The sequence below is a fragment of the Danio rerio genome, chromosome 1 (assembly GCF_052040795.2).
Source record: "Danio rerio strain M-AB ecotype USA chromosome 1, GRCz13ab, whole genome shotgun sequence".
Lineage (NCBI taxonomy): Eukaryota > Metazoa > Chordata > Actinopteri > Cypriniformes > Danionidae > Danio > Danio rerio.
Genome location: NC_141021.1, coordinates 48,735,078 through 48,756,386, shown reverse-complemented (window position 1 = coordinate 48,756,386; position 21,309 = coordinate 48,735,078). Strand labels below are relative to the sequence as shown.

Sequence of the window (21,309 nt, the reverse complement as noted above, 5' to 3'; positions counted from 1 at the left end):
TATTTAGGCAGGTTAGGGTAATTAGGCAAGTTATTGCATAACGATGGTTTGTTCTGTAGACTATCAAAAATAAATATTGCTTAAAGGGGCTAATCATTTTGACCTTTAAATGTTTTTTTTTTAAATAAAAAACTGCTTTTATTCTAGAAAAAATAAAACAAATAAGCAGCGGCGCAGTAGGTAGTGCTGTCGCCTCACAGCAAGAAGGGCGCTAGGTCGCTGGTTCGAGCCTTGGCTCAGTTGCCGTTTCTGTGTGGAGTTTGCATGTTCTCCCTGTGTTCGCGTGGGTCTTCTTCGGGTGCTCCGGTTTCCCTCAAAGACATGCGGTACAGGTGAATTTGGTAGGCTAAATTGTCCGTAGTGTATGAGTATGTGTGTGCATGAGTGTGTGTGGATGTTTCTCAGAGATGGGTTGCGGCTGGAAGGGCATCCGCTGCGTAAAAACATGCTGGATAAGTTGACCCCGGATTAATAAAGGGACTAAGCCCAAAAAAAATGAATAAATGAATGATTACTGTGAAAAATGTCTTGCTCTGTTAAACATAATTTGGGAAATAGAAAAAAAAATAAAATCAAAGGGGGGTTAATAATTCTGACTTCAACTGTATATATTTCATATCGCAGTCTCTTGCGATTCCCTAATCGAAACATTTCAAATTGCGATTCAATTAATCGCACAGCCTTACTGCTGGCATAAATGCACTTTTCAATTTTGAGATATTGAGCTTTTTGGAATTTCTGTCGAAAAATACCCTTTTATGTGATTCTTTTGTCACAATTTGTGTCTGTAGGTTTAAATTGGATCGAATATTTTATTTTATTTTTCAAAATTATTTTATTTTCATGAATCTCCACTTCAGCAGCTTTACATAAAACATTTATTACCATTTTAGTTATAGTGTATACACATTTTAAAGGCCTTTACAGAGGCATATGTCCATACAAAATATTTGTGATTATATACAACATTTTATTCTATAATTTTTTTTCTTAAGTATTGAGTGATAATAAAGATTCCCATATATCCCTTCTGTTAAACCTTTTGACTTTAAAGGGGATCTATTATCCAAAAATCCTTTTTATAAGGGGTTTAAACACAATTGTAGGGCAAGAGTCTGTGAATACAAGCAGCTTCTAATGGTAAAAATATATTTGTTAATTTTTTTATAATCACACTTGATAAAACAGTCTAGAGTGTGTCATCAGAGAGGGAAAGCCCGGCACATTATCAACGATCTCTCCCTCATTAGCAGGACTTTAGTCTTTTTTTAAAATGTGCCACTATGCTGACACACAGGCATTTGTAGCTCCACCCTTTTTTGAAAAAGCATAATCTTGTTTTAGTTTAAAGTGTCAGTCACCAAAATGCCACAATATGGATCAAAGCCTAAAAGGGGCAGTTTCTAAGAGTTATAAAACAATTTTCGTGGGGTATTTTGAGCTGAAGCTTTACCTACACACTCGAGGAACATCAGAGACTTATTTTGCATCTTGTGAAAAGGGACATAATAGGTCCCCTTTAAATATAGAATATGAATTCCCAAAGAAATCTGACTTTATCGAATGTTCAGATTTACAGTATGTGCTGCATATTTCATAAAACAATGCCTCATATACATATATAAAATTATACTCTTTGAAAACTTTAACTACAAATATTATCCAATACAATTGTTAGTGTAATCAGTCAATTGGAATGTAAATCTCCTTCCCCTGCAGTGTCCTAAAGCTATAATGTGGTAAAGAGCATTAATAAGAGTGGATGCTGCAGAACAGCTGTTGAGTAAAGTACGAATAATGAAAAATGAAACAGGCGAAACTAACATGTGTGCAAACCTGCTAGGATGTATATTTCACGCTGTTGCTTTTATTATAACATAGTTTTCCGCTTTTTGCCTTTAGTTAAAGTAGAGTAGTACAGGGAATTCATGTAAAATACTGAAACATTAAAAGTTATTAGTACTTCTTAGCATTATTCAGCACTGTTGTTATTGCTCTAGTGTAACATTTTTCCATATTAACCTCTACAGTAAGTGTTAAAGGATAATTCGGTGAAAAAAAAAAATAACAATTTGCTCAGCCTTGTTTCAGCCCCTTTTTATTTGTGAAGCACAAAGAGATAGCATTTTAAAGATCTTAGCTAAACAGTTACACTTTGTTATGTGTATTTTTAGTTTAGTTGTAGCTCCGTTTTAGCTTTAGTGCCTGCCATTTTACACTTTACTTGTTCAAAATGTGATGTGAAGATCTGTCGCTGGTTGCTGGCATCAATTAACTTAGTAATTCTGTATTTTTCCGATTATGGACGTCAATGGGGCCCAAAACCAGCATTCTTCAAAATATCTTCTTTTGAGTTCAACAGATGAAAGACACTCATAAAACCATATGAGAGAGAGTAAATGATAAGGGAATTTTGGGTGAATTTTCCCTTTAAAATATTATACATTAAAGTATTTACTAAAATATCATACAGACAAACACTGGGAACCAATGTGTCATCTTTGCACCTGGCTTTTTTTTTTTTTTTTTACAGGAAATGTAAAAGTCTAGTATTGCACTCTTCTTTTCTTCTGCCTGTTCCTCTCTTGGTCTCCTTTCTCTGCCTCTCGCTCTTTGTTATGAAACTATGGTCGCTCTGCCTTTGAGAGTCAAATCAAGCATGACGGGGACCATAAGTTCTCTATCTGTTCTCTTTCTCATCAGACTAAACTCTGCAGTTGTAGCTCAAAGCGGGTTCCTCTTTTTGTGCACCTGTTTTCTCTGACCTGTGAACTCACATGACAACACACTGGAGGCAAAAACACCCTTTTCATCCATCTGTCAGTTTTTAGATTTGGGGCTTTTGGGCTTCTTTTAAAGTGATTTTTAAATGTAATTTAAAGAGAATAGTTTTATATTTTTATATTTATATATATAAATCTGAATAAATAAATAATGCATGCTGTCTGTCTGTTTGTTTCAGTGTACAGGAGAGGAGAACTGGGTGGACAGCAGGACGGTTTATATTGGGCATAAAGAGCCTCCACCAGGAACAGAAGCCTACATTCCACAGAGATTTCCTGACAACAGAATCGTCTCCTCGAAGGTCAGATGTGAACTACGACAAGCAGTTTTGTATAACCATGACAAGCTGACTAAGAATATTTTATATAATAATATTAATAATAATAATAATAATAATAACTATATACACACACACACACACACACACACACACACACACACACACACACACACACACACACACACACACACACACACACACACACACACATATATATATATATATATATATATATATATATATATATATATATATTTTTTTTTTTTTATATATATTTTCATTTATTTTTATTTTTATTATTAATAATAAATATTTTTGGTATGTTGTTTGATACTACAGTATATAGCAAAAAATGACATTTAATAGGATCATCTACACTTTAATATATTATAATAAATAAAGTTCAGAATAAATATGTTTTAAGATTTTATTTTTATATATAAATATGTTTTACACTGAATGCTGAATTTCACAGATATTTAATATCATATTTAACTCATTTGCATATATCTAAAAATAAACATTTATATTTAAGATTTAGAAATTAGTTTGATAAAATCTACATAACAATAAATGGCAAAAATATATATAAAATTTGTATTTTGACAACATTACAACAAAAGACAACAGTACATCTGCAACATTTTAGCTTGTTTTGATCTTAAATCTAACAAAAAAAGTGACGTGAAAAAAAAGAGTAGTAATTTAAAATATTACAAATGCAGAATTACAGGTCAGTCCCTTTCAGAGAATAAACATATCTCTCCTTCTCTCAACAGTATACGTTCTGGAATTTTATACCGAAGAACCTCTTTGAGCAGTTCCGAAGAATCGCCAATTTCTATTTTCTGATCATCTTTCTAGTGCAGGTTTGTGACGGCAGCGGTGCTGTTTAGCATGAGCTGACCTTTCAGTGCCAGCGGGATGTGTGATGTTTCTCTCTCTCTGTCTGTAGCTGATCATTGATACCCCCACCAGTCCTATGACCAGCGGCCTGCCTCTTTTCTTTGTCATCACAGTCACAGCCATTAAACAGGTGAGAGAAAACACTCTTTCTTTTTTCTATAATTGGTTTCTTAATTGTGTCATCACTCATCTTCCTCTCCTCTCATCCTCTCTGCAGGGGTACGAGGACTGGATCAGGCACAAAGCGGACAACTCTGTAAACCAATGTCCGGTCCACATCGTCCAGCATGGCAAAGTCGTACGCAAACAGAGTCAGAAGCTACGGGTATGTGAGCATATAAGTAAAATCTGGATCAAATGTATTGTTGAGGAATCTGGGTTAGTTTTGCTCTAAATGTGACCACATTTTTGCCACCATATGACAAAAATGACTGTTTTCAAACAGGTTTCCTTTAATATCACCCCTTTTTACCTTGTTTAAATGATTAGATAATTCGTCAGTCCCTACTTGCCACTGTGTTTTTGTCGTCCCGAGTTCGAGTCCCGGCTTGCAGACATTTCCGGATTCTGTACCCTCTCTCTCCCCAACTTTGCACTGTTCTATCATAAATAAGGTCTAAAATAAGATCAGCCAAACCAAGCTATGTGTTAATGACATATTTATTACACTCAATGCTGTCAAATAAATGTAGTGTTAGTGTATACGAAGACTCCGGCCACTGTCACTTATAGCAGTGGCAATGGTTGCTACTAATGTTTGCATTTAGACGCAGTGGCACAGTAGGTAGTGCTGTCGTCTCACAGCAAGAAAGTTCGCTGGTTCGAGCATCGGTTGCGTCAGTTGGCGTTTCTGCGTGAAGTTTGCATGTTTTTCCTGGGTTCGCGTGGGTTTTCTTCCGGAATCGCGCGGCTGTTGCTGGTGTTCTATTGAGTGTCGCCTCTTGGTGATTCTAAGCTCTTTGCTGGAACTACCCGTAAATCTCAATGGAAATAATGCACACCCTCCAGCCAATCAGAATCAAGAATTTTAACAGACCATGGAATAAAAACAGATTTATGTATAACATTTATACATCATATATATGCATATACAATTGCAGAGTTATTAGCCCCCTGTTTATTTTTTCCCCAATTTCTGTTTAACAGAGAAGATTTTTCAACACATTTCTAAACGTAATAGTTTTAATAACTCATTTCTAATAACTGATTTATTTTATCTTTGCCATGATGACAGCCCATAATATTTGACTTGATATTTTTCAAGACACTTCTATACAGCTTAAAGTGACATTTAAAGGCTTAACTAGATTAATTAGGTTAACTAGGCAGGTTAGGGTAATTAGGCAAGTTATTGTATAATGATGGTTTGTTCTGTAGACTATTGAAAAACAATATAGCTTAAAGGGGCTAATAACATTGACCTTAAAATGGTTTTTAAAAAAATATAAAACTGCTTTTATTTTAACCGAAATAAAGCAAATAAGACTTTCTCCAGAAGAAAAAAATGTTATCAGACATACTGTCTAAATTTCCTTGCTCTGTTAAACATCATTTGGGAAATTATAAATAAGAAAAGGAATTCTAAGGGGGTTTAATAATTCTGATTGCAAATGTAAATGGGAAAAAATGAGACAACTAGAAATATCTGTTTTTCTGGATTTTCTGGATTTCTAAGGTATTGGTTTAAGTAAATTTTAAACAAAAGTTTTGTCATTTAGTTGGTCAGAAGAACATCAGAATCAAATATTGCTATTTTCTCAATTTTGCGTTTGTTGCTTACACATTTTTAGCTTCCAGTTGTTGTTTTTTTTCTGTCTGTGGAATCCACTGTGTTCTACTACAAGTTGGGAAAGTACACTGGAAGCTGTGACTATGAAGACAGAATGTGCCTTAATACTTACCATTACAGCTTTTCCCGCTGATAATCCGGTCGGCATCTGTAATCTGTTACGCAACACATGCAGACGGGCCAACGGGAACAACTACCAGAGTCGGGATTTTCATTTATGTAGATTCATGAGCATGATACTTTTTTCATTCCACTGTGATGTAACTGATTATTTTTAGCCGATTGGTTGATATTAGTGTCATGCAGTATATCACAGTAGATCACTACAGTTTGGAAAGGAAAAAAGGAATTCATAATGAAATGGGACAGATAAAAGAAGAATCCTGCATGATCTGTTTTTAAAGTGTCCCTATTTTGCTTTCATATAGTGTGTGATAAAGACTTTTGTGAATGTAAAAGCTCGATTTAACCCTTGTGTGCTGTTGTCTTAATAACAACTTCGGGTCACAACAACAACTCCAGGGTGATTTTGAGTCTTAATTTAACCACAACATTCTCTGTGTTTTGGCAAATGAAATGATTTTTGAAGACAAACCTAATTTTGAGACACATTTTGGGGGAAATGCTTTGAAAATCAATTTCAAAAACTCAACAATACACCTTGGGTAAATTGACTTCCCTTTCGTTATATTGATTGTTGTTTTTACCCCATTGACTTCCATTATAATGACATTTTTTGATTGCAAAGCCATGATGACATATAATCGTGCAATCTTGAATGTTGGTGGTCTTTCTTGTTGGGTAGAGGCAAAACTTGTCATTTGTACTATTTTTTGCAACGTTGTTTACTTTGCGGTCAAAAAATGTTGTAATAATGGAGGTCAATGAGGCAAAAACAGCCACCAACACAGTGAAATAGTAGTCAATTTGAACAATACACAAGGGTTAATTGAATTCACTGTCTTTCTCAAAAAGATTCAATGGAGTGTAGGATTGGAAACTTTCAAATAATGGTTGCTGGAGACAATCTAGTGGCACAATAAGTCATGCTATGTCATGTGATTGTCACTTTGCCCTCTTACAAAACTCTTAGTAAAATATTCTCACATTTGAATTTTCAGGTTGTTGTTTACTTTCTTGCTGTAACTGTAAATGTTTCCTGTTTTTTTTTTAGGTAGGGGATATTGTCCAGGTGAAAGAGAATGAGACGTTTCCTTGTGACCTCATACTGCTGTCCACCAGTAGAGAAGATGGGACGTGTTTCGTCACGACAGCCAGCTTAGATGGAGAGTCCAGCCATAAGGTGAACGATTATATACATATCTTGTAGAAATGCAAATATTACTGGTGGGGCAGCACGGTAGGCGCAGTGGATAACACGATCGCCTCACAGCACGAAGGTCACTGGTTCGAGCCCCGGCTGGACCAGTTGGCATTTCTGTGTAGAGTTTGCATGTTTTTCCCATGTGGATTTTCTCCGGGTGCCACAGTCCAAAGATATGCGGTACAGGTGAATTGATTAAACTAAATTGACCGTAGTGTGTGAATGTACTATAAGAGAATATGGGTGTTTCCCATTGTTGGGTTGCAGCTGGAAGGGCATCCTCTGCATAAAACATATGCTGGATAAGTTAGCGGTTCATTCCGCTGTGGCGATCATTGATTAATAAAGGGATTAAGCAGAAAGAAAATGAATTAAATGAAAGGAATGAAACTTTACTGGTAATATTACAATTGGTTGTTTGCAGATGGAGGGCTGTAAGTGATTCTAACTGTTTATGTTTTGTTGTTAAAATTTGGTCAGTCCAAAAACAAAAAAGAAAAAAACTCATAGCTATTGAAGAGTTTCAAAAGTTGTAGGGAAATATACTTGATAACGGAAGGAAAAGTGGCTTGAAATGAACATTTCTCAAATATATAGATGCACAATTGTATGTGTAACCCCACCGGTCCTACACTACCCAACCCGCTCCGTGCTGGGATTGAACCAGCGACCTTCCGCATGGGAGTCGGTTGCTCTAACAAGGAGGCTAAAGACCATGGCTTCCAGTGTTTGTCGCTAGAGCACCTTTAGAGGTCAGAGGAGTGAGGTTTACCTGCACAGCACTTACTAGCTGGCCTCCGTTACATATGTACAAACTTTTTTTTAAAGGCTATTAATCATTTGACAGCACTGATCAGTATGTTAATATATAATTAGTAAAATATTGTTATTAATCTTAATATTATGTTTATGTATTATAAATAGAAAAAGACAGATATTACAAACAACACCACCAAAAAATTCAGCGAACATAAATAACTTACCCTGCCAAAACTAGACGATTGTTTTTGTGAAGCACCTTGGTTACCTTTGTAGATTTTCCCATCCACTAACAAAATAAAACAACGTTATGCATCCATGCTTTTATATGCTTTCATCTGCTTTTTTGTGCAGACAAATGTCTGGAAGACAACACAACCACATGAAAATATACTATAATATTTTATAGGAAAATGTATGATGTATATATTATACTGTAGTATTTACATCTCTGTTAATAAATATTATATTGCAAAACATGAATTATTGTGAACTGATAAACTGTTATAAATACTGTAGTATACTTTAGCTTTGCTACTGTAAACTGTGGTGTATTGTAGTAAACATTCTAAAGAAAAGTAAGTATAGTATTGGGTATTTTGTTTATTACTATAATTTAAGTTGTTGTGATGCCACAGCTACTACAGAATGATCAGAACAGAACATTTCTGTACTAGTTTTTTTTTTTTTCTGTAGTAACATTTAGAACTATAGTATTTCCAATAAACAACGTTTTGATGTAGGTATAATCATTTAAAATGAGGTTGCTTATTAGATCTGCTGCCTTATAGGTAGGGCCAGACGAAATCTGTGGACATTTTTTGCTTTTTCTTCGCAGAATTGTGTTAAAAATCTGTGGATTTATGCTGAATTATTTTTGGGGTATCATATCTAAAACCTTAATATATCAAATAAAAAGTAAAACCTTTTAAACTTTTATTTTATATTTACAGTGCAAATCCAATTAGATCCACTTTATTTGGTAAACTAAGCAAGTATCTCATATAATATATCTACTAAAAGAAAGAAAATATTACTTAACAAACTGTATTGTAAATAAATCATATAAATCATATAAATATTTCCATATTAGTCAATAATATTACTGTAATTAATTTAAACATACATTTACACAAGTAAATAAACAAAATCAAATGTTGGGCTAAAAATCTGCGTAAATCTGCGCGCGCAGATTGTGTGTGGGCCTACTTATAGGCAAGTAAATATTTCAGTTACCCTGTTGTGACCCTGGACATCAAATCTGTCATAAGTGTACATTTTTGGAAATTGAGATATACGCATTATCTGATCGTTGACTTAAAACTTTTCCATTGATAATATTTGGCAGAGATACAACAATTTGAAAATCTGGAACCTGAGAGTTAAAACAAAAAAAATCACAATATTGAGAAAATCGCCTTTAATATTGTCTAAATGAAGTTTTTAGCATTGTATTTTACCAAAGATTTTTTTTTTACAGAAGGAAATTCCCGAAATGTTGTCATGGAAGATGATTATTTCTTAATATACTAATTATTTTGTCACAACATCTCAATCAAAATAGTTTTTTGCTTTTCCCACAAATTTTTTTGTGGTCCAGGGTCACAAATAAGAATCATGTCCAACATACATATGTGGTTATTTTCTGTTTACAGTATATCTCTTTTGAAGCAATCTACAGTGCAACAATATGGACTATTCTCTTTCTTCCATTTAGTTTATTACTTATAGCTCTGCACTGGAATTTCACATGTAACCAGAATCACATCATTGCAAACAAGCTGTAGAATAATTATAAGGGTTTATGTATTTTAAATTATTACACTGAGTGTAAAATTCAGTGGAGATCAACAGATTTTAGATCTAGAACATTTGAAGGATACTCCTTGCTCCCATTTAAAGTTATTCTAACAGGACAAAAGAACGTATTTCATGAGTCAAGTATGTTTTGAAATGCAGTATAAAACAAATTGACATGAGAAACGCAACACAGGCTCATTATGGATATGTACCCCTGTCTATATTTCTGGGGAGCGCATATTATGTAGCCAAAGGTGGTACTTATGGCTGCATTTCATCTTTAAAATGAACGCTATGGGGCGGTATGATGCCACAAATGGGTCCTGTTAGTTTGAGTGCCCGCTGACAGCTGGACGGCTGTTACCAGTTTGCCCAGTAGCTTGCCACGTACGCCGATGGACTTGGGCTGCATGGTTGAGTTGATCGCGACAACATAGTTTGAATTCAACAAAGAATGGTTGTAGAAACCAGGTAAAAAAAAGCCAAAAAATAAATAAAGATTCAACAGGCTGAAAATGTGGTGAAATCACACGACTGCGACCACTTTTCTTTTTCTAGATTGCTTTTGAAAACACTATCGGTTGGGTTTAGGGACAGGGGTGGGTGGGTCAGTCAGTCAGTCAGTCGACAGCAAGTTGGGCTGGCTGGTTGAAGTGTATATTGCGCCCTCTGGTGGATTCATGTGAGAAGAGGATGCTTAAAAGAAATTTGATATCATCAAATAGCAAACACAGCGACCTCCGGTGGATTTGCAAAAACAAAAACGGCAAACAGAAGTACCTCCAGGTATGTATTTCGCTGTCCCCAGAAATGTAGACCTGGGTACATTTCCGTAATGAGTCTGGGTTGAAAAAAATGGTGTGTATGAAAAAGCACATTCATCAAAATTAGAAAAAAAACTTTCAGATCCTCTACTTACAGGTGTTAACATGGTACCTGGTAAATTCCTTATGATCAGTAACTGCTTTTTCAAAAGAATGAAATACGTTTTTGCTTAAAGTAGGAAAAATAAATCTTCCAATTCTGAATAATGAAAAATGTATCATTTATGAATAAAAATCAAGTGTTTTTCAAGATTTTCTCCATTTCTGATCTGCTCTGTATATTTGTTTACACTTGCACACACACACACACACACACTCTTAATAGTTAATAGCAGAAATTTGTGTGAGAGTTTTTGACCTTGGAATGCTAACTTGTTTCTCTCTTGCTCTCCTCTTTACACAAAGACCTATTATGCAGTTCAGGACACAAAAGCCTTCAGCACAGCAGAGGAGGTGGACACGCTGCACGCCACCATAGAATGCGAACAACCCCAGCCAGACCTGTACAAGTGAGAAATAGGCTTCTATATCAGCAGCAAACACAAAAACAAACCCGCAGATTTTGCTTACAAATTCACAGTGTGTATAGAATTACTGCTGGACCGTCAAAACAGCATGAAACGCACTCCAGAGTGTGTTAACTACACACACACACACACACACACACACACACACACACACACACACACACACACACACACACACACACACATATTGACACAGAGCCCAGACCAGACATTCATTTCTGTCTTTTCTTCCTCTCCCGCTGTAGATTTGTGGGACGCATCAATATTTATTTGGATCGAGACGAGCCCATCGCGAGGTAAATCTATATTCAGGAAATTGACTCTTAATTAAAGGGCCAGTGTGTGAAAGATTGAATTCAAGAGGCACAATTTATCATTTTCATAGAACAGGTCTGTCTTCCAATTCGTATTCTTGCTAAAGCAATGCTTCCAACATTTCATTCTTTAATTAAAACATTTTTTGGTGCAGATATGTAAGTTATGCAAATGTATAAACATACAGTATATACCGTATTTAAAACTAATAAATAAATACAGTATTTTTATAATATATACACTCACCGGCCACTTTATTAGGTACACCTCACTAATAGGTGGTTGGGCCCCCTTTTGCATTCAGAACTGTCTTAATCCTTCGTGGCACAGATTTAACAAGGTATTAGAAATATTCCTCAGAGATTTTGGTCCATATTGACATGATAGCATCAAGCAGTTGCCTTTCTATCAGCTCAAACCAGTCTGGTCATTCTCATTTGACTTCTAGCATCAACAAGGCATTTGCATCCACAGAACTGACACTCATTGGATATTTTCTCTTTTTGGACCATTTTCTGTAAACCCTAGAGATAGTTGTGTGTGAAAATCCCAGTAGATCAGCGGTTTCTGAAATACTCACAGCAGCACATCTGGCACCAACAACCATGCACATTCAAAGTCACCTTAATCACCTTTCTTCCACATTTTAATGCTTGATTTAAGCTGCAGCAGATCATCTTGACTATGTCTGCATGTCTAAATGCATTGAGTTGCTGCCATGTGTTTGGCTGATTAGAAATTTGCATTAACGAGCAGTTGGACAGTTGTACCTAATAAAGTGGCCGGTGAGTGTATGTTCTATATAGCACAAAATTGTATATTTTCATTGTTTTTTTTAGCAATGGTTTTTTATTTTACATGTTACGATTTTTACCTATTTACCTTTCTTTTAATTTAAGGTAGTCTTTAAGTATAAATTTTCAGCACCAAAAAAAGAAAGTTATTATATGTGTAATTCTGAATTTGATATTGTTTGATTTTCTCAGACCTCTGGGTTCTGAGAATCTGCTGCTACGTGGAGCCACACTGAAAAACACAGAATACATACATGGTAAGAAAAAACATTTTGTATGTGTATACATGATATATAATGTATATTGTATAAATACCAGCATGATCTCACGAGGAAACGTAAGTATTTTACGTTTTGTCAGTTTAGTGGCTAATTTGTATGAGTGCAGTCATACGAAAATGTACGATTTTAAAAAGGAAAAAGGCGTGGCACCTAACCCCACCCCTAACGCCAACCATCATTGGGTGATGAGCAAATCGTACTAAACTGTACGAATTAGATTGTACTAATTCATACGAATTAGCCACTAAATCAAAAAGTTACGAATTGCCGTGAGATTGTGTTGTATACACTGAACAACGCACAATCCAGTTCAAGGCATATATTTAATCAGTTTTTGTATCGCTTTGGAAACCTAAACTTACTGATGACGCCAAGATCCATCACTATAATAACCTGATACAGCCTACAAGGTAGAGGCAAGAGAATAAGAGAAGAGAGTTGCTGATGGAGTCGTTCTGTCACTCTGTTCCCACTGTAATTAAATGAGTCACTCAGGCTTGTGAGATCAGAGAGAAGTTCGTAATTGCTGGAGAGAGAGAAAGAAAGAGAGAGAGAAAGAGAGAGAGAAAGAGAGATGAATGTCACATTATACACGTGAGGATTCAAGAGCGGGGCAAGCTGAAAAAAATGTTGAACTGTTTCAGCTGAGCTGCTATGATCCGCTACAGAATAAAAAGAGCTGTGGTAAATAGAAGCAAAGAAGCTTGTGAAAAATGTCGTTATTGTTTAACCACAAAATGTCTCACTGAGAACAAGCAATTGCAAACACAAGAGTTTTTTGTCAAGATACAATTGTCTTTGTATACAGCTGAAGACCGAATTCCCCCACAATTTTTGTTTGATGGAAAGATTTTTTCAACACATTTCTAAACATAGTAGTTTTAATAACTCATTTCTAATAATTTTAGATTTATTTTATCTTTGCCATGATGATAGTAAATAATATTTGACTAGATATTTTTAAAACTCTTCTATACAGCTTAAAGGGGCTAATTTGTACTTTAAGATTTATTTAAAATTTAAAACTGCTGTTTTTCTAGCCAAAATAAAACAAATAAGTCTTTTTTCAGAAGAAAAAATATTATCAGACATACTGTGAAAATTTCCTTTATCTGTTAAACATCATTTGGGATATATATATATATATATATATATATATATATATATATATATATATATATATATATATATATATATATATATATATATATATATATATATATATATATATATATATATATATATATATATATATATATATATATATAAAAACCAAAGGGGGGCTAATAATTCTGACTTGAACTGTATATTTTGCAGCCAGTTTAGATGTCATTTTATCCTCTCTGACTAAAAAGAAAAGTTTATCTGAGTCGTTTAGATCAAAGAATTGATTATTTAATGTTTCTCTCGGTCTTGCAGCTGTGCAAGTGCTGTCAGCTGTGAAGCCAAGCTAAAGTAAATCAGGCTTAAAATAAAAAAGTCATGAGAAAATGCATACAATTAAGGATGACTTTATAAAGTGAAACCAAAAGCCAAATCCTGGACATTTTCTGAGATTTAGAAACCCTGGATTGATGCATTTTAAGTCCCAAAAAGGCACATCTCTGTGGGTCTCTGCAAAGCACGTGAAATAGTCCGGAGGAGTGTTTACAGTTCTCCCGCACACACAACGAGAAGTAGGAAACGTGCAGGCGGATGCAAAAAAAAAGTGATAATAAAAAAAAATAAATAAATGTCACCAAATATACTTGGGCGGCTGTTAATATACCTGGGCGCCCTTCCCAAGGCTGATTAACCTTAAAATGGTTTAAAAGAAAAAATGAAAACTTCTTTTATTCTAGCCGAAATAAAACAAGTAAAACTTTCTCCAAAAGAAAAAATATTATAGGAAATACTGTGAAAAATTCCCTGCTCTGTTAAACATCATTTGTGAAATATTTAAATAAATAATTCTCTGGAGGGCAAATCATATTGACTTTACCTGTATGTGCTATTTATGAATACATATGAGTGAAATATTTTTGAAATACGTTCCTATTGATATTTTATATATATTTTCGCACACCTGGGTGACTAGGAACAGAAGGTTGTTCAACCATGACCTCCTGTTTCACAGGGCTATAAATATGAAGAACAATGCACAGTCCAAAAACTCACTCAGTCATTCATCACAGTGGAGAAGAGCAAAGTCAGAGCAGTGATTTGTGACAAAAGGTTGTTTGTTGACAAAATGAGAATATAGCTGTATGAAAGTAGGCTTTTGTGCCTGTGCTTTGCTACTGAATGCGTCACTTTGTGGTACCATCCCAAGGGGGCATTAAATCAATCGCAAGAAAGATTAACCTTTAATGTTGCGTCCTGCTGGAATGACTTGCCAAACTACATGATCAGTCTATGATCATTTTCAAGAGCACATCATGATTTTTCCAAGCACAATGCGATCCTGTATTAACATCTATGTTGATCCTGGAACATCGTTTTTGTTGGAATATGAAATACATACCTATTCCCTTCCCCTAAACCCAACCATAACTGTAGATTATTCCCAAAATCAGAATAATAGTTGGATAACAATCATGTAGATATGGACGTAGTTCATAAACCTAATGGTAAGTTTAAACTCAACATAAACGGTAAACGTATCCCTTAAATCTGATCGGCTGATTGGAATGTTGTTCCAGGTTCAGCATGGATGTTAATCCATGAACATGTCATACTTGGTAAAATCTGGTTGGCGTTTTCAAGAAATGTCTAAAAACTGGTCTGTTTCATCAGTACTTGCTAACAACAGACTCTATTTTTTATTTATTTACACCAGAAACTTCTAAATTACAGAATCTTTTCTTATAAACAATCCATATTTCTTTGAAAACATTGTCCAATTCTGAGTGTGCTTCATGCAGGTTAATGAGCTTGACAAACCACCCATAGGACACACTCTCCTCTCCGCGTGCACCAGACACTTTCTTATCAACAATCCACACTTCTGGAAACATTGTGCAGTTTTTACAACACATGTCACAACAAGATTCCCGAGACAAGCAATTTGACTCTCCGCACATGACGTGACACGACACAAACATTTAGATATCAAAATCCCAGTAGATCAGCAGTTTCTGAAATACTCAGACCAGCCCGTCTGGCACTAACAACCATGCCACGTACAAAGTCACTTAAATCGCCTTTCTTCCCCATTCTGATGCTCGGTTTGACTTGCAGCAGATCATCTTGACCGTGTCTCATATCTAAACGCATTAAGTTTAGCAATGTGATTGTCTGATTAAAAATTTGCGTTAACGAGCAGTTGGACAGGTGTACCTAATAAAGTGGCCGGTGGGTCAAAGATCAAAAGGTTAAATATTAAAGACATTTTTTCACAGTTTTCTTTCCTCATATTAACCAAGGGTACCAACATTAGCAGAGGAAACTGTACACCTAAAAATAATTTAGCTGCTTGTTTAAAAAATTAAAGTGAGCTGAAAAAAAAACAGCTTAATTAACATAAATTTGTTTAAACCATTAAGTTAAATTAATCGATTTGTGTTGGGACAACATGAAGGGATTGTGTGGAACCCAGCATCTATTACCGTGCATATAATGGTTTCTTTAATCATAACTAACTCTGTGGTTTCTTGTTTTTCTAGCTGTGGCCATTTACACGGGCATGGAAACCAAGATGGCCCTTAACTACCAGTCCAAGTCTCAGAAACGCTCCGCTGTTGAAAAGTAAGACACGATGATAGACTTTCGATCAGTTTATCTTGCTGTCAGCATGTACAGCGTAATGCATTTAGTGTCCTGTTTGTAAAGCAAATTGCGGGCCTCTGTATTTGATGTCACAAATGGTATCAAGTTGCGCTCACATGTGTTTCTGCGACAGACGGATAAATGCAGCCATTAGGCAAATACATCAGATCTCTATTTATTGAATAAACAAGTGTACTTTCAGAGATCTATTTTCAGAGTTTCAGATGTCATTGACTTTTTAAATCAAATAAATGTTGATTTCCTTTTTTAGCCCTTTAAACGGGTAGTTCGCCTAAAAATAACAAACAATAGTCATCGATTTTACATTTTTTGAGTTTCTTTTTACAATTAAACAAAAAAGAGAATGCTTTTGAAGAATGTTGTATAGTTTTAGACTGACTTCCAAAGTATTTGTCCCTACTATGGATGTCAATAGCCACCTTTCAACATTCTTCGAAATATATTCTTTTGTGTTCAACAGATAAAAGCTCACAATAAGTTTTAATAATCTGAGGCTGAATAACCATGAAGTAAATTGCCATTTTTGCTTGAAATTCCCATTTAATTTAAATATTTGAGATAGTATTTGGATGTTGACTTTAGATTCCCTCTGGCCAAGTCACACTGGTTTAGGATACATGTCCAGAAAACATTAAGCATGATTTTGAGATCTCATCTGCTTGTTGTTTGCATTGCAGGTCTATGAACGCCTATCTGATTGTGTACCTCTGCATTCTGATCAGTAAAGCTCTGATCAATACTGTCCTGAAGTATGTCTGGCAGGCCGACCCGAACAGAGATGAGCCCTGGTACAACCAGAGGACTGAGTCTGAGAGGCAACGACATGTAGTATGTGCTATAAAAAATGTCTTTTTTCTTCTTTTTATTATTATTATTATTATTATTATTATTATTATTATTATTATTATTATTATTATTATTATTATTATTATTATTATTATTATTATCAAGGACAACACATACACTTAATACACAAATACACTTAATACACACAAATACACATACACATGGACATCACCTACTGTATATGCTATATAATTGCAGGTTAACTATGTTTATAATAACTTTAACTGTTGAAAGCTATTAGTTACTAGTTAATTAGTTAAAGTTATTAGTAACTAATAAAGTTGTAGTAACTAATAACCTTAGTTATAATAATAATAATAATAATAATAATCATAATAATATTATTAATAATAATAATAATAATAATAATAATTTTTGTTATTATTATTATTATTATTATAGGATAAATAAATAAATAAATAAATAAATAAATAAATAAATAAATAAATAAATAAATAAACAAACAGATTTGGTAAATACAAAAAAAAAATTTATTAACTAAAAAAATATATATACATTGTGTCGAAAATGCGACAACCCAAACATCCCATGTTGTTTTGTGTCCTCAGTTAATCCGGGCTTTCACAGACTTCTTGGCCTTCATGGTTCTGTTTAACTACATCATTCCTGTGTCTATGTACGTGACGGTGGAGATGCAGAAGTTCCTGGGCTCCTACTTTATCCTGTGGGACGACGACATGTTTGATGAGGAGGTTGGAGAACGGCCGCTGGTCAATACCTCGGACCTCAATGAGGAGCTTGGACAGGTAGCAGACAATTTTAGCCCACTTATAAACTGCTGTTTGGGTCACTGTTTGTTTACTATACTCAAAAAAATATTTGTTTTTGTTCGTTCGAACAACTTAATTCAAATGAGCTAAAACAACACAATTCTTTAGATTTCATGGGACAACTTAACTTTTTTAATGTTCAATCCAAAAAATTTTGTTAAGAGTCCTATATTAACTTAATCAATTTGTGTTGGGTCAAGGTCCAGTCAACATCAATGAATTGCGTGGAACCCTGCATTTTTTACAGTGGATGGCACTTGTTTTTTTTACAGGTGGAATATGTGTTCACTGATAAGACAGGCACTTTGACAGAAAATAACATGGAGCTGAGGGAGTGTTGCGTGGATGGACATGTCTATGTGCCACATGCCATCTGTAATGGGCAGATCTTACCTGGAGCTGCTGGAATGGATATGATTGACTCCTCTCCAGGTGTAGAGGGAAAGGTGAGCTTCTTGTTTTGATTACAGCTGATTTAGTTTAGCTTAGCTTAGCTTAGCTTAGCTTAGCTTAGCTTAGTTTAGTTTAGTTTATATATTTTTAAAATGAAATTAAATAATATTTTGTTTTTTGCTTTAATTAGATTTTTTAAAACTTCTTGTTATTGTTTAATTTTGTTTTGTGTTTATTTATTAATTTTTTTAAAATTTCATTTTATTTTGCAAATTTAATTTAATTTAATTTAATTTAATTTAATTTAATTTAATTTAATTTAATTTAATTTAATTTAATTTAATTTAATTTAATTATTAATTAATTCATTCATTTTCTTGTTGGCTTAGTCCCCTTATTCATTTAATTTAATTTAATTTAATTTTATTTTATATTTTTTGGCTTTAATTTAACTTAATTTAATTTAGAAATTTAATTTTTAATTAAAAAAATAAATTAAATTTTATTTTATTTAGTTTTTTGCTTTAATTTAATTTGGTTTAAAATTTTAGTTAATTTTATTATTTAATTTAATTTAATTTTGTTTTTATTTATCTTATTTAATTTCGTATTTTTTTATTCAATCCAAAAAATTCCAAAAAAGTATTTACTTCAAAATTAAAAACATAATTAAAATATGAAAACAAAAATCATATAATTTTTTTCCCAAAATATTTTACCATCTAGTCCCTAGGTAAAGTTTACCTTAAGTTTTCCTGTCATTATTCAATTTAATGAATCAGTTTGACCAAATGCATTTTCTCCCACAATAATAATATTATATTCATCAAAGTAAGAGATGAGAATGTGTGGTTATCGGTGACTAGTTATGTTTCAACGCACAGAAATTGTCTGATATTATCGTCGGCAAGTTTTAGCATGAATATTTTAGCCATGGATGGATGGCGTGATGGATGGATTTTAATTTTATCTTTGATAAATCAGCTTAGTGACGACGTGACACATTAATTCTGAAGATTAACTAAAACATCTGTGAAAGAATTTGTTAACCCATCTCACATCTCGACAGTTGCAGTTTTAAATGTGATCTCTTTGAATATCAGTCAGGGAATTAGATTGGCTCAGTTTGTCCATTCTAATGAGATCATTAGGCTGAAGTGTCCTCATAATACAATTAAACTTCAGAGTTGGTTGTTGTTTAGATTTGTAATGTATCAGATGCATCCAAATATTTACAGGATAAATGGGTATTGACTGCATGTTGTTCAGACACTGATAGCCTTTCTGTCTCCTGTTATCTCTTAGTCTTTGTCACTTAATCTGGCTTTGTTAGTCTATCTATCTTCCTTTCTGCTGGTGTGAGAGGAATCAGACGAATGATTCTTGTCCAATTAGTCGACTCACTTTTATTTTCAAAGATTTTATCGAGGGGCTAATAATTCTGACTTTAATTGTATATCAAGTTGTTATAACAAAAACATCTCAAACAATGTCATCTTTGCATTTAAAAAAATTCAAAACTGCACTTCATAAAAGGTGTCATAAACATGCATACAATCTCCTTCATATTCGTGACACGTTATGTCATGATTATAAAGGTGTTATGACAGTCTTGAGAACACCACCTTCCTGTTTTTTTACTCATTTTTACACATTCATTTCATGAATCACTGATGACCATTGTTTCAGCTAAATATCTTCCTTAACAAAATGTCAGCTACAATACATCATGGATGATTGAGGGTCAAAAGATTTAGATTTCTGGGTGAACTATCCCTTTAATGTCTTGATGTATTTTTGTTGAAAAAGATCTGCAGGAGTCGTTCCTCACAACTGCATGCGTTTTGCCTGTACAGGAGCGAGAGGAGCTGTTTTTTCGTGCGCTGTGCCTGTGCCACACTGTCCAGGTAAAGGAAGAGGAGACGGTCGACGGCATTAAGAGAGGAATACATCAGGGCAAAGCCACATCTTTCTATATCTCCTCTTCTCCAGACGAGGTTGCGCTGGTGGAGGGCATGAAAAGGCAAGATGAATGCATATATATTACACACACAGACACAAAACAGGGCCACCATATTGCACTTTAGACACTGTCCTTCAAGGTTTGAGATACAGAGTCTCACTTTGGATGACAGAGCAATTTTATATTTCATTTTCCTGCCAAAACAGTCAGAACGCGTCGTGTAAATTATTACTCTGATCTAAATAAACTATTGTCAATAAATCATAAACCATTGTTTCATACCCTCACACCTATTCACACACACATTTATCATGTTTTACATATAGCTATTATAGATACTATAACATAACCCTACCAGTATGCAGTTTTAACAATAAATCACTTATTTAATGCGTATGAATAATCTTTATTTATTTATATATTACGTGTAAATCAATACTCTGATCATAAAACTCATATTATCCCTTTAAGTGTGCTATTTTTATGGTTCCTACACGTTTTTGAGGTCTCCTACAATATACTATACACACTGTAGTATATACTGTATAGCTTTTTGAGCCATTTATAACACAATCATACAAATCTAGAATAAATAATGCTCAGCAACAATCATAAAGTAACTTGTTTTTCTTTCTCTCACCTGCTCAGATTGGGCTTCACCTACCTCCGTCTGAAGGACAGTCACATGGAGATCCTTAACAGAGAGGATGAGATGGAGAGGTGAGCCATCTGGACAACAGCATGAGCTCAATGACCAACAGGAAACTGTAGCAGCATTTGCAAGTCCATCAGTCTGTCCAAAAATCTTACTTTACACTATCCAAAAAAAAAAACTTACATGCATTAATAGGTTAAATATACGTTTTTATGTGATGTATATTTTTACCTACAAAAAAGAACAAAATGCTTCAATAGTTAAGACCTAGCTTATGATTAGTAATTAGCTTGTTTGGCATGCTGTCCCGGCAGAGAGCCCTGAGCTTATAAGTGAAACCAAGGGATTTGACACTGACAACAGAGGTGAGGATCCACTTGCAGGTTTATTAGAATGGTCAGGCAAGCAGGGGTCAATATGGGGGCAAACAGATGTATGAGGGCAATCCAGAGTCGGAGAATCAGTCCTTGAGCAGCTTCAGCTGTGCGATTGTAATCAGTAGAGATTTAG

General features: G+C 34.3%; 1 protein-coding gene across 10 annotated transcripts in view; it reads left to right on the top strand.

The window, feature by feature from the left end:
• Positions 1-21,309, top strand: part of atp11a (ATPase phospholipid transporting 11A) — a 136,655-nt gene that overhangs the window by 55,579 nt on the left and 59,767 nt on the right. For all 10 annotated transcript variants that reach the window (XR_015476925.1, XM_087237657.1, XM_087237658.1 and 7 more), the window contains exons 2-15: positions 2,963-3,085; positions 3,844-3,933; positions 4,020-4,100; positions 4,188-4,295; positions 6,934-7,062; positions 10,872-10,975; positions 11,239-11,289; positions 12,295-12,359; positions 16,028-16,109; positions 16,829-16,979; positions 17,567-17,764; positions 18,061-18,234; positions 20,038-20,204; positions 20,793-20,864. Coding sequence is in view for 9 of the 10 variants with exons in the window: in XM_087237657.1 (XP_087093783.1) it covers positions 2,963-3,085; positions 3,844-3,933; positions 4,020-4,100; positions 4,188-4,295; positions 6,934-7,062; positions 10,872-10,975; positions 11,239-11,289; positions 12,295-12,359; positions 16,028-16,109; positions 16,829-16,979; positions 17,567-17,764; positions 18,061-18,234; positions 20,038-20,204; positions 20,793-20,864 (1,595 nt within the window). In the remaining variant the exon portion in view is untranslated. The remainder of the gene's footprint in view (positions 1-2,962; positions 3,086-3,843; positions 3,934-4,019; positions 4,101-4,187; positions 4,296-6,933; positions 7,063-10,871; positions 10,976-11,238; positions 11,290-12,294; positions 12,360-16,027; positions 16,110-16,828; positions 16,980-17,566; positions 17,765-18,060; positions 18,235-20,037; positions 20,205-20,792; positions 20,865-21,309) is intronic.